The following is a 13,289-nucleotide window of genomic DNA, read 5'->3' on the forward strand; positions in this document are numbered from 1 at the left end:
AAATGGAGCTGGAAGAAATGTTGGTCCCAATAAATCTGAAATCTGATTCTTTTTAGAAGCAGCCAGTTCATGAAAAACTTCCCAAATCTATAAATGAGTACTGGCCTTATTAGAACCCACCCAAATAATATGTCTTCTTCTGAATTCTTTACTGCTTAATTTGTCCCTGAAAGCTAGATACAATTGTTCACCAAAATATTTGCCGGTAACTATTGCATCAGTGTACATATATAACGTGTGCTAAAATTGACTTTGGGTTACAGAAACATCTAGCCTGATCTTTGGACTTTGTTCTCCCATCCTTGTGGTTGGTTGGTTGATTGGTTTCAACTTGTCTAATAGAGCTGGTAGCATTTTGGCTGGATGTTAGCTCAAGAATCAAAGTTAAAAAGGTCCCGATTCCTGAAAAAAGCAGGGGGAGCAACCCCTAAAGAAGAGGCATATTCCTTATAATCTATGCAATGCACTAGTTTGCCAGCAGATGGCAGAGTCCTCCCTTAATCCTTGATACCTTTTAAACAGACTTTTAGTATTTTTTTTCCTATTTACTATCTCCTGTGCGCCATTATTTAATAAGCTCCATGCAGCATTAACAGCTCCCCAGTGTAGAAATGCAGGCTGTAGCTTAATGGTGTGCAATTTTGGTCAGTTTCTGAATCACTTTGTGTGGAAGTACGAGGACTACCCTCTAAAATTGGCTGAGGACAGGATCCACTATGGATAAAGTCAAACGTTTTAAAAGGTAAAGTAGATGCCTTAAGCCTGTCGGTCTTTAAGGCGTCCATTGATCCTCTTCAAAGCTCCCCAGCTACTTTTTAGGGAACGTTTAGGTGGGGCGTATGGGAACATAAAAAGGATGCTGGCAAGTCACATGCCATTCCTGAGATGCCGTTTTTGTATTGCTGGAATCACTCATCAGGCCCTCTCTTTTCTTTCTGCAGGCAACTGGGAGTATCCCCATTACAGTGCGTCACATAGAGTCCATGATCCGAATGGCGGAAGCTCATGCTCGCATGCACCTGCGGGATTACGTGGTGGAGGACGATGTCAACATGGCCATCAGGGTCATGCTGGAGAGTTTCATTGATACACAGAAGTTTAGTGTTATGAGAAGCATGCGGAAGGTATGCAGAGATGTGGATCCTTTCATAGTGGTGGTGGTTTCATTTGGGATTATGGAAAAATACCTTGAAAACTTAAGTTTGATAAAACTCCAGTAAGGATTCAGGGAGCTGACAAGGACTCAGAAGATATACATACACACTTTTATGTACTGCACACTGTTATAGAAAGTAAATTATACAGTCTTTCTATTGTTGCCTTCATTATTGTGTGTGTAGTATGTTGAAACTCATTCTAGTGAACTGGAAATTGCAGGAGAAATTACAATAATTCTCCCAAAATATCCAGAATCTCTAGGTATCCATGAAGAGTCTCTTAGGACAAGTAAAATTGTCAGCTCTATTAGCAGTTTGATCTTAGAAGAGGATGAAATCTCAGGCTGAAAGAAGAATATTTCTTACTTAGGAGCATTTCTTTTGGACTGTTCAAGAGATGCATAAATGCCCTGCTTGGGCCTTGATGAATCCCAGTAATGAATCCTGGAAAATGCTGCCAAATGGCAAAGAAATGGGCTATGGGCCCTGTCATCCACACCCCTGATGAATGAAATAGCTTTTGAAATGAGGGTTGGATGCTGGAGACACTAAAGTTAATATTAGAATTGGGTCAACTTGAAAGGCCTTTGATGTGATCAGGGAGATCAATTTCTAATCCACTCTTTAGGAAATTTACTGAGTGATCTCAGATCAGCCTTAGCTTGGAAGGCTAAAGTATGAATAAAGAACCATATTCGTTATCCTGAAATTCTTGTGAGATTAAAACATACAATGAATGAAAAATTATGTTGTATATTCATGTCTAGGCAGCTTATACACAACTTTGAATCAGTTGAGTGCTTACAAAATATGAGTACTTTAACAAAGTTTTGCCTCTTTCTTAAACATTTTAAAAGGTCCAGAAGGTCCAGAAATTTGAATTTCTCTTATGTTTCCGCCCTCCCCATAAAAATCAAATGTAGGGGGGGAAAACCCCACTAATGCCCATCTTAGTATTTGGCAAAGTCATTTCTGTGATCCTTGCGAGTTTGGGTAGGCATATGATTGGGCATTAGCCTGAGAGGAAGGAGTAAAAGGGCGGGGTGATGGTTTAGAGAGAGCAGGCAGGAGCATTTGGACAGTGATAAGTAGAGAGACAGGGTTGGAACCTGATGTGTCCAGGGGTTGGATGCTACCAGTTTGGCGCAGTTCTATAGAACTGACAGCTCAGACGAGCAGCAGACCCCAAACCGATTCAGTGCAATGACCTTTTGGTCATTTGTTTGGCCCATCCGCCCACCCGGGCTTTTGGCTGTTCTTTATTTCTTGCTTTTTCAACCTCAGCTGCTTTGCGCAGCACAGCTGAGATTGAAAAAGCAGGAAAGAAGAGGCTTTTCAAACGCTGCGCAACTGCACGCAGCGCTTGTCAGCTGTCCAGGCAGCACAGCTGATACCTTTTTGCAAACATTGTACATGTGCGCAAAGCGCACATGCACACGCAAAATGCAACTCTCATCAAACCGGTAGTAACACCAGTCGAATCCCACCCCTGGGTGTGTCTCATCAAAAGCTGATGGGCCCAGAGCAGAGTGTCCACCTGAATTAGAGGGTTTCCATCAACTGGGACCCCAGGAAAGAGAGGAAGGTGTCATTGCTGTCTATGAATCCTTACAGGCCTTGAGAGGCTCTGCTCCACAGATAACGAGACAGTCTTCTGAAGCGGGGCTCCGGTAAGCAATTCAGATTGTTGTTGGTTTTATCACCCTTTCTGCTATCCAGCATCATCCCTGCCTGAATTTTGGTAGTTAAATTCAATTGCTGGGCTGGTGACGGAATCCTGGAGACTACTGGGGATTTTAATCAGCTACCATGCGATGTTGAGCTTGGAGCAGTGCAGGAACTCCTAGCCTGTACGGATCTGTCCCAAGTCATTGATGGTCTAATTCAAAGCATTTTGTTTTTTACCTTTATTGTTTTTATTGGTTTTGAATTGTGTTCTATTTAATTTTATATTTTTTATGTTGTGAGCCACCTAGAGACATTTGGAGTTGGGTCTGTGTCTTAAATAAATTAAACAAAATAGGGGTAAAATTCAGTGGGATTGATTTCTAATTCATGTTTTAAGTGCGTGCTCATTCAACTAAAAAATTCCAGCTTCGAAACCTTTTCAGTTAACTGTATTATTATTCTATTGTTGCCTGGAGTTTGATACAAATAGGCAAACAGGCAAACAAATAAATAAAAAAGTCCTGGGAAAGTTTTTAGGGATCTTTTTTCTTTTTAACTATTCAGTAACCAAACTTTTTTTTGGAAAGCTATTTGCTCCCTTAAGATAAGAGTCAATCCTTGGAAAAACTTCCGGTGACGAGATATGGGCGAACGGAGGTGCTGAAGCTCACTCTGGGTTTCATGCTATCTCCTCTTGCTGTTGGAATGACCCTTAGGGGTGCACGTATCTTGTAGAGAAGTGTGCCAGTGTGGGGAGAATCAAGTCGTGTGGAAAAGGCGATTCTCATCGTGACGTAGAGAAACCCTGGGGAGACCGACAAGAGACTGTCAGCAATGGCGGTCCTAAAGCCTTGATCGTTGCATACAAGAGGAAGCAAGTGAGTGACAGACTGTGGTGAACGAAGACTGCGAGTGAAAAAATTTGCGATCCTGATTGAGCGTTGAATATTGGAGGATCTTACTGGGAGCGAAGCCCGAAAACAGCGGCCAAAGCAGATACTTTATCTGGAGAAAAACAACTTATCATCACGAATGCCAATATTCAATCGACCCTTCTTACTTTACAAGAGTCCATGCTGAAGCTTCAGGAAATAGTGGTAAAAAATCATATCGAATCAAGAGCTGACACAAATGAACTGAAAGAAGAGATGGGAAACTTAAAGGCAGAAATGAAACTAGACATCCTAAATCTGGATCAAAAAATTGAAACAATACAGCAAGCACTAAAAAGGAATGAATCAACAATAAAGGAGGTTGAGAAAAGAACGGGAAAAAACGGAAAAGAAGCTGGAAATGGTTGGTCAGCAATTAAGAAATGTGAGTAAAGAAATGGACAACTCCTTAGTATATTTGGAAATGGATAAAACCGCAGCATATGTAAGATTTCAAAATATAATGGAATCCTAAGAAGATGACTTAGAACAAGTGATGGCAGGAATATTAGCAGACCTATTGGAAAAAGATAAGGACGATATTCTGAAAGAGTTAGACGAACTCTACAGAGTGAGCACAAATTATGCAAGACGACAAAAACATCCAAAAGAGGTCCATGTGAGATTTGCCAGAAGGAAAGTTTGAGATATTATATACAAAATTTCTAGAGAAGAAACAATTACATACAAAGGGAAAGAAATCTTGATGCTTAAACAAATCCCAAGAAGACTAGCGAGCAGAGGTGAGATTATAAATTTTTGGCGAACCAATTAAACCAAAAAGGTATATTTAGATGGCTAATCCCAGAGGGAATGCTAATCACTTGGGAAGAAAGAAAAATTAAAGTAGTCTCCGTGGAAAAAGTCCAAGAATTCTACGAACGATTGATAGGCCATGAAGAATCGAGTAGTAGAGACAAGTTAGAAATGAATTCGCAAAACGACCAAGACTACCAAAAAAATAAAGATGGGAATTGTAGGAATTCAAAAAATAAACAACATCAAGAGAGAGAAGAACCGAAGACGCACAATCAGCCACAAGAGAGAGAGGAGTAACTACAAGACAAAGAGCAAAAGTCAATTAGGTGATGGATGAAGAAAAAAAATACTATCAATTAACATAAATGGCCCAAACTCTAGGATAAAAAGGAAAAGAATATTAACCAAATTAATTAAACAAAATGCAGATATAATATGTTTACAGGAAACTCATATAAGAAAGGAAGAAGAAAAATATTTAGAATGCCCCAAGCTAGGGAATTTGTATACGTCACCAGCAGATTTTAGGAAAAAGAAAGGGATAGCAGTGTATGTGAAAGACGATATGAAAGCAGAGCCAATTTGGATAGACCCCAGTGGAAGAATTCTGATGTTACAAATTTGGATTAAATCAGTTCTAATTCTACTAGTGGTAATCTATGCCCCTAATGATAACCAAAATGATTTTTTTTAAACAATTACATGAGAAATTAGTGGAATTAGATAAAAGGAATATTTGTATCTTGGGAGATTTCAATGCTATTGTGGACCACCAGAAAGATCATGGGGGGGGGCGGGGGAAACTACCAAAAACATGTGAAGAAATGATGATTGAACTAAATTTGATAGACATGTGGAGGAAATTAAACCCTGAGAAAAAGCAATTTACATTTTACTTCAACCCTCACTAATCATGGACACAAATTGAAATGGTGTGGATGAATGGTGAATTAGTAAATGAATTAAAAGAGATTGAAATCTTACCAAACAAATGGGCAGACCACAACCCGATTCAAATAGTGTGGAAAGGCAGGAAGAAACCAAGGAAAAGGTGGACCTTAAATACACAGTTAATTAAAGAGAAAGAATTTATGAATAAACTTAATGAGGAATTAGACTATTTTTTAAAAGAAAATAATAATGAGGCAACTACGAAACAATATTTGGGATACAATGAAGGCAATAATAAGAGGCATAATAATATCATACACTGCTAAAAGAAATCAAGAAAAATATACCCAACAAAATAAATTAGAACAAAGAATCAAAGAATTAGAAATTCAGCTGCAAAACACTCCAAAAGGTTGCAAATTGAAAAAACAGATGATAATAACTAAACATAAATTAAATTTAATCGAACAAGAAGGAATGGTCTCAAAGTTAAATACAGCCAGACAGATATTTTTTGAACAGGCCAATAAACCAGGAAGGTGGTTGGCCTATAAACTTAAAAAAGAAAAACAAAAAAGATTGATCTACCAATTAATAGATGAGAACAGGGATGCCCAACAAGGTATAGAACAGAAAAAAGAAATGGCATGTAAATTTTTTGAAGATCTTTATAAAAAGGAGGTAAATGAGGATATGATAAGAAACTATTTGGGTATTACTAAAGATAAAATAAGGAGGAGATTAAGGAAATGTTAATTAGAGATATTACGTGGCCCGAGTTAAAAGCAGCAATAGAAAACCAAAAGAACAATAAAACCCCAGCACCCGACAGGATACCAGGGGAACTATAAAAAAATAGGAGAACAAATAAGATCTCTTATGGTGGAAGTATATAATGAGGTACTACTAGCAGCAAGAATGCTGGATTCATGGAGGGAGACACTGATATCGTTGATTCCGAAAGAAGATTCAGATTCATGACATATTCAAAACTATAGACCAATTTCCCTGTTAAATACTGATTATAAAATATTTACTACAATTATAACAAATAGATTGAAAAAAATATTGAATGAATATATACATAAAGATCAAAACAGATTTCTTCCTAATAGACAAATCAGGAATAATTTAAGGATAGTATTAAATGTTTTGGAATACTACGAAGCCCACCCGGAAAAACAAATAGCCCTTGTATTTTTGGAAGAAGGCCTTTGACAATTTAAATTGGCAAATCCTAATTCAACAAATTTACAATATGAATTTAGGCACTAAGTTTGAAAACATCGTGACTACAATTTATGATTCACAAAAGGCATATATTATAATTAATGGAGAGTACACGCGCTGAATAAAAATAGAGAAAGGGGTTAGGCAGGGATGTCCATTATCCCCACTGCTCTTCATATTATCTTTGGAAACATTGCTTACACGAATTAGAACCCAGGAATAAAAGGACTAAAAATTAAAAAAGAAGAATATAAACTCCAGTCATTTGCGGATGATATAGTATTTTTCATAGAGGAACCAATTGAAACAAGTCAAGAATTACTGAAAGCGTTAGATCAATTTGGGGAAGTTGCAGGACTTAAAATTAATAGGGAAAAAATGAAATTAATAACTAAAAATTTAACAGAAAAACAAAAACTAAAATTGGAAAGGGTAATGGGATTACAAATAGTAAAAAAAGTTAAATACCTAGGAATTTGGTTGACGGCTCAATGCAAAACTCTAATGGAAAATAATTATAATAAATTATTACAGCAAGTTAAAAAAGATTTAGAGATATGGGTTAAATTGCAAATCTTATTAGGGAGGATTGCCACTATAAAAATGAATACTCTGCCCAAATTTATCTACTTATTCCAAACAATACCAATAAAAATACATAAAAATTACTTCGTGGAACTTAACAAATTTATCTGGCAAGGGAAAAAAAACAAGGGTAAACCTAAAGGCAATGCAAGATATGAAGAGCAGGGGAGGTATGGCACTCCTAAATTGGGAGTTATACTATAGTGCAGCCTCCTTACTCTGGTTGAAAGAGTGGGTAAATCTCTCGAATAAAAGGATCTTATTTTTAGAAGGCCATGATTTACAGAGGGGATGGCATGCATTTTTATGGGACATTGGGAAAGTTAAGCAGAAGTATTTCCACAGACATATAATTAGAGATTCCTTATTGGCTAATTGGAACAAAACAAAACAAAAAACATTATTTCAAAATCCCAATTTGGATCTCAATGATGGAGGTGACGATACTTCCAAATAATCTAGATCTTAATAAAATGATAAAATACAAAGACCTTCTTGATGCGCAAGGAACTTTAAAATCATGGCAAGATCTCCAAGAACAGGAGCTACAAGTAGACCGGTGGGCTTACTTGCAAATTCAAAATAGATATAGCCAGGACAAGAAAAATTTTGGAATTTATACTAAGGCACAACAACAAATAGATAAAATTTTATTTAGGTCCAGATAAAAAAAAATAACTAAATTTTATAATTATTTATTAGAGACGGAATTAGAAGAGGAAGTAGTCAAAGGCAACATGATAGCTTGGAGCAGAAACATAGGACGTAGCATTACATTATTAGAATGGGAAAAGGTTTAGACAAGGAATAATAAAATTACAAGATCAGCAGCATATAAAGAAAATTCCTATAAAATGTTTTATAGACGGCATCTTTCACCCTTGAGAATAGCGAAAATGTCTTCTAACATGAATCCGAATTGCTAGAAATGTAAAAAAAAACAGGGAACATTTTTTCATATGTGGTGGTCCTGCACTGAAGCCCAAAGATACTGGCACAGAATAAAAAAGTGGTTAGAGGAAATAACGGCGGAGCAAATTGAATTAAAACCAGAATTCTTCTTTTTGGGGATATTTAATAAGACAAATTCCTTAAAATGTCAAATATATAATACTGCATATTCTTACTGCAGTCAGAATAACCTTTGCACAGTGTTGGAAACAAGCAGATATTCCAACAGAGGAGATAATACAGAAGATTATACAGAAGATAATAGCCTGTGCAGAGATGGACAAGTTAACCTTAGCACTTAAGGAAAAAGAAACATCAGAATATTATAGAAGCTGGGAAGCTGGTATGACTGGATAGAACAAAAATAGAAAATATATTAGTAAATAACATAAAATGTAAATCATAATTATATATTCATGTATTTGTAAATGTATCACCAATATTGATAACAAACAAGGAACGATAGACTGTTGATAGTAAAATTGTTAGTTTCTTAATCATTTTCTTTTTTTCTATTTCTTTTCTTTCTTCTTCTGTGTGTTGTGTTTGTTTGATATTTTGGTTTTGTAATCAATAAAGTTTGTCTTAAAAAAAAAAAGATAAGAGTCAATCCTCAAGTGTGCTTCAGTAGGCCAGTATTGAGTTTAAATAGATGGTGATTAAAATCCTTTTATTTACATCAGAGACATCCATTTTTTTTGTTGAAACAGCTTTAAAATGTTTCCTTTTTCAACAGTGATTTGTGCCTTTATCATCTCTCCCTTGATTATTGCATTCACTCTATGTGGAATCACTCTAGGAGATTATATACAATGTACTTACTCCCTGTTGATTAGTCGGTAGAAGCTAGTCCAGCAGGAGAATGTCAATTTTGTGCAGCTGCATCGTCTACTGGAAAATTCAGTCGGTCTACTTCAAGGTGCTAGTTATCCTTTATAGCAGGGATGTCAAACTCACGTCGCCATGGCTGCATCATGTGACATATTGGGACTTTTTTCCCATTTGCTAAACCAGGTGTGGGCATAGCCAGCACATGGCTCACCAGGCCCACAGACCGGGAGTTTGACAGCTCTGCTTTATAGGCTTGTCTCCTTGCTCGCTCTAAGGACATAGAATTTGATCACCTGATACACGCAAACTGGAAGGGGATGTTGCAGATTTTTCTCCTGCCAACCATTAAAGGAAAATAGCTCCTTTTGGCTTTAGTCCCCTCACCCTAAAATACTTCACATCCCTCCAGGTAAGATTGGCTCCTTATTAACATTTCAAAAGCACTGTAAAAAAAAAGAGCCCAGTGTTTTTCAATGAGGATTGGTAATGAGTAGGGAATCAGTGGAGATGGGATGAGATATTCTGCTTTGTACGCATGGATTCATTTTGCTGTAAGCTTCCTAGAGTTGCTTGTTAAAACCTATAGGTACATTAAAATAGATAATTTCAAATTGTTTTTGGCTCATTCCTGACCTCCCCTCTGGTTTTTTGTTGCACACAGACTTTTGCCAAGTATCTTGCCTTCAGGAGGGATAACAATGAGCTCTTGCTATTCATTTTGAAACAACTTGTATCGGAGCAGGTGATGTATCAGAGGAATCGCTACGGAGCACAGCAGGACACTACTGAAGTGCCGGAGAAAGACTTAATTGAAAAGGTATGGAACATTATTCCCCTATGTCGACATTGTACCAAGACTAAGTCTAGTTGTTCTTGGTTTCCCTTTCTTATCTAAGCTTTGAATAAGTGAGCACTTTTCTTTTGTTGCAAAGAAAAACATGAGATATTAGAACAACAGGCAAAGTTGCTCGTTTCTGGGGTTATACTTTTGTATTGTTCTGAAGCCCCCAAATGTGAGAAATTAGTGCAAACGGTTTTTGGGACTCGTGATCACAAGGACATCAGGAAGAGGGATTGATCTCACTAGAAGGAGAGAAATTGGGGAAATATTTTTTCTTGTAGACGTTTTTGTTTTTGCTGGACTGTGTGGCAGTTTTGCATTCAGCAGGATTTTCGGATGTTGAATAGACCCATTTTATTTACTGTGAAAAAGATGTAAGGATTGCAATGCATGCTGGCAGTTTGTTGTCAAATGTCAGTGTTATCTGGGAAGAGGAAATTATCTAATTTAATTTAATTATCTATTTTCCCATATGGTACATTCAATATAACAATCCTGCCTTGTTCACCTCCAAGTGAACTACTGTGATAAACTTTACATGGGGCTGCCCTCGAAGAACACCCAAAAACTGCAGGTGGTTCAGAATGTGGCACATGCACAGTTACGGATGTACCTTGGTTAGCCTCTGCTCTGCAAGCTGTATTGACTTTCATTATGCTTCCAGGTGCGGTGAGGTGATTGTCAGCTAGAATGGTCTTCATGGCATGGGATTGTCTTATTTGCAGGACTGCCTCTCTCCAGTTGTTTTTACCTATCCCATTTTGACAGAAAAAGCAAGCTGGGCATCCTGACAATTAAGGAATATTAACTTGTGGTGTCCAGGAAGTATGCATTTTCTATTGCAGCCTCTACCTTTTGGAACACCGTGTCCTCCCCCCAAGATTCAGTTGACCCCAATTAACACCAAACTGCCAGAAAGCATTGAAGACATAGATTCTTCCACATTCAATTCCAAATTCAATAAAACAAAACCACATTTTGGATTCTGTTTATATATGTTGTTAGCTGCTTAGAATTGCTAAAATGAGATGGGCAGTCATTCAGATTAGATAGAGACACAGATATTGTGAATAGTAAATATTGCAGATCAGTAACCATATGTAAACATTTTACCTGACCAAATTATATGTTTCAGTGCAGAGAAGCTGCCACAACCTCTCGGCAAATTTGATTGACCTATCCATGTCCCTCTCCCTTTTTCTTTGCCAGGCCCGTCAAATCAACATCCACAATCTTTCTGCCTTCTTCGATAGTGATTTGTTCAAGATGAACAAGTTCAGCCGTGATGTCAAGCGGAAATTAATTGTGCAAAATTTCTGAGGCAATGACTTCACAAGCGGTTGGCGACGAAAGCAGTTCAGAGCTATGCTTCTCTTCTGTTGTAGTAACATGTGGCAATCCTCAAAGCTCTTCCTTATATATTTCAGAAAAGAACTAGGAAACTGCTCTGCTGAAAGGCCTGTAAATAGAATAAGAATAGAAGGGTCCTGTGGTTTAAAAAAAAAAAAAAAACAAAAAAACAGAACTGCTGTGAGCCTGCATTTGCTGGATGAAGCCCCAGAGGAATTGTTTCCTATTGGCCTCATTTTGGAAATTGGACTTGACATTGGTAGTGGTGAATGGATCAGCCTCTTCTCCAACAAGCAGTAACGCTATGCTCATGTTCACTTTAAAGCATCTGCAGCTTTCCATTTCCTCTCATTGTACCCTGCTTATTGTTTCATGTGCTTGTGTATGAAAAGTTTAAAGCAGCCTATCTTGAGGATGAGTAGAAATTCACATTTTCTCTTCTTTTTAGAACTCTGTTATGCTTTATGCCAACACAATTAGAAATGTGCAAAACTAGTTGGGGTGGGACGGACATGCCAGGAGCACCCCAAAATCTTGTCAGTAGTAGTTCAGCAGCATGGACCGTTGAAGGTTTAACACAGTTCTGCAGAAGTTATTTTCCCAAAGTAATATTTTTTACACATCCCTAAAAATAATGTTTTTTCTCATATTTTCCGAATAAAGATGTAATAGGAATGCATTTACTAAAAATTACCTCCAAAGATATTAAAATAACATCTTAAAAATAAAGGCACAAATTGGCTTCCTGTTTAAAAAGAGCTGTATCTAAAATCAGCTGCTTCACTATGAGCACTGCATTTTTAACAATATGTTTTTTGGGTAATGTTTATATTTTTTTCTCTGTTGTTTGAACTCCTTTTCTATTAAAGAAAGCTAACTTAAAGTCAGTCTTATCTCTTAAGCTTTCCAAATCCATTTTTATATAAGCTTTGGATGGAGGTGGCGCTTCATCAAATACCTGGGTTCTCCCCAGCTTTTTAGCAAGCAGAATCAGAAAGAGTAAATGTCTAAAACCCAACTTTTGTGCAAAAGATTTTTTCTGGAAAAATAGAAGGAATGAATTGCTCACCAGTAATTAATACCTGTCCTGAATTTTTGATAGAAGATAGACTAGCTATCAGATACTAAAGACAAAATATCCGTATGTCCGTCCTAATGCAAACTATGTTCCTTTTCAACTAAATGTTGATTAGTGCTGAGAGACTAGGGGTGAAGTAAATAAGTAAATACAATAGGCTAGGTTTGCCTGCCCATGATCTAAATCGGGGGTCTCCAACCTTGGCAACTTTAAGACTTGTAGACTTCATAAGTCTTAAAGTTGCCAAGGTTGGAGACTCCTGATCTAAATCATCAAGCCAAGGTCCTCTGATTTTATTTCCACCTTTGCTTTAAATTATTTCCTGCTTAGAGCTCTTCTGAATGTTCACAACCAAATCTATTCTATGCAATGGATTGGTCATTCTCTTTTCCTGTGTTTGTAGTTCCATTAGTAACTTGTCATGTGTCTATTTTAAGGGGATCTTAGAGAAGGCTATTTGAGAGGTTATCCTGTTTATTATGTAACATTACCTACATATTGCTGCAATCTAGAAGTTCTAACCTTTTTATTAATAGGCTGTATTAATAGGCTGTAATGTTTATTGATTTCAAATATATTCAATAGTAATATAATGGTATACCTTTAATCTCCAGAATGTTCAACATTGCCAGGTGCCTTGTATAAACTAATAAAAATTTTAAAATAGAATATCCGTTTTTGCGATACAAGTAGTAGATTTATTTATTTATCATATGGCAAATACATGGACTTACAGTAGTTCAAATGTTAATGTCCAGTCCACCCAACCGTTCAAGGACAGGTGGTCTGTGTTGAAAAAAAATCAGACATTGGGCCAGTGTAAGCTCTTGATGGTCATTCAGACACAATTTGATAGATATTTTGTCAAGGAGAACCAGTACCATGTTTCTCCATCAATACACCCCCCCAATAGGAAGGCCCAGCACTGTTTTGTAGGCATGAGGTGAAATTAAATTTGGGTCTATTTAAACCATGCATTAAACCATTCTCACATCGCTTGAACTACACGAGGTGAA

The 13,289-nt window shown here is 37.1% G+C and overlaps 1 protein-coding gene across 1 annotated transcript in view; it reads left to right on the forward strand.

Annotated features, from left to right (window-relative positions):
• Positions 1 to 12,937, forward strand: part of MCM2 (minichromosome maintenance complex component 2) — a 31,843-nt gene extending 18,906 nt beyond the window's left edge. The window contains exons 14-16 of the mRNA XM_026723263.2: positions 942 to 1,124; positions 9,666 to 9,821; positions 11,055 to 12,937. Of these exons, the coding sequence (XP_026579048.1) occupies positions 942 to 1,124; positions 9,666 to 9,821; positions 11,055 to 11,165 (450 nt within the window). The 3' untranslated portion in view covers positions 11,166 to 12,937. The remainder of the gene's footprint in view (positions 1 to 941; positions 1,125 to 9,665; positions 9,822 to 11,054) is intronic.
• The last annotated feature ends 352 nt before the right edge of the window (positions 12,938 to 13,289 follow it).

The sequence above is a fragment of the Pseudonaja textilis genome, chromosome 2, assembly GCF_049901715.1.
Source record: "Pseudonaja textilis isolate UNSWEBS1 chromosome 2, rPseTex1.2, whole genome shotgun sequence".
NCBI lineage: Eukaryota > Metazoa > Chordata > Lepidosauria > Squamata > Elapidae > Pseudonaja > Pseudonaja textilis.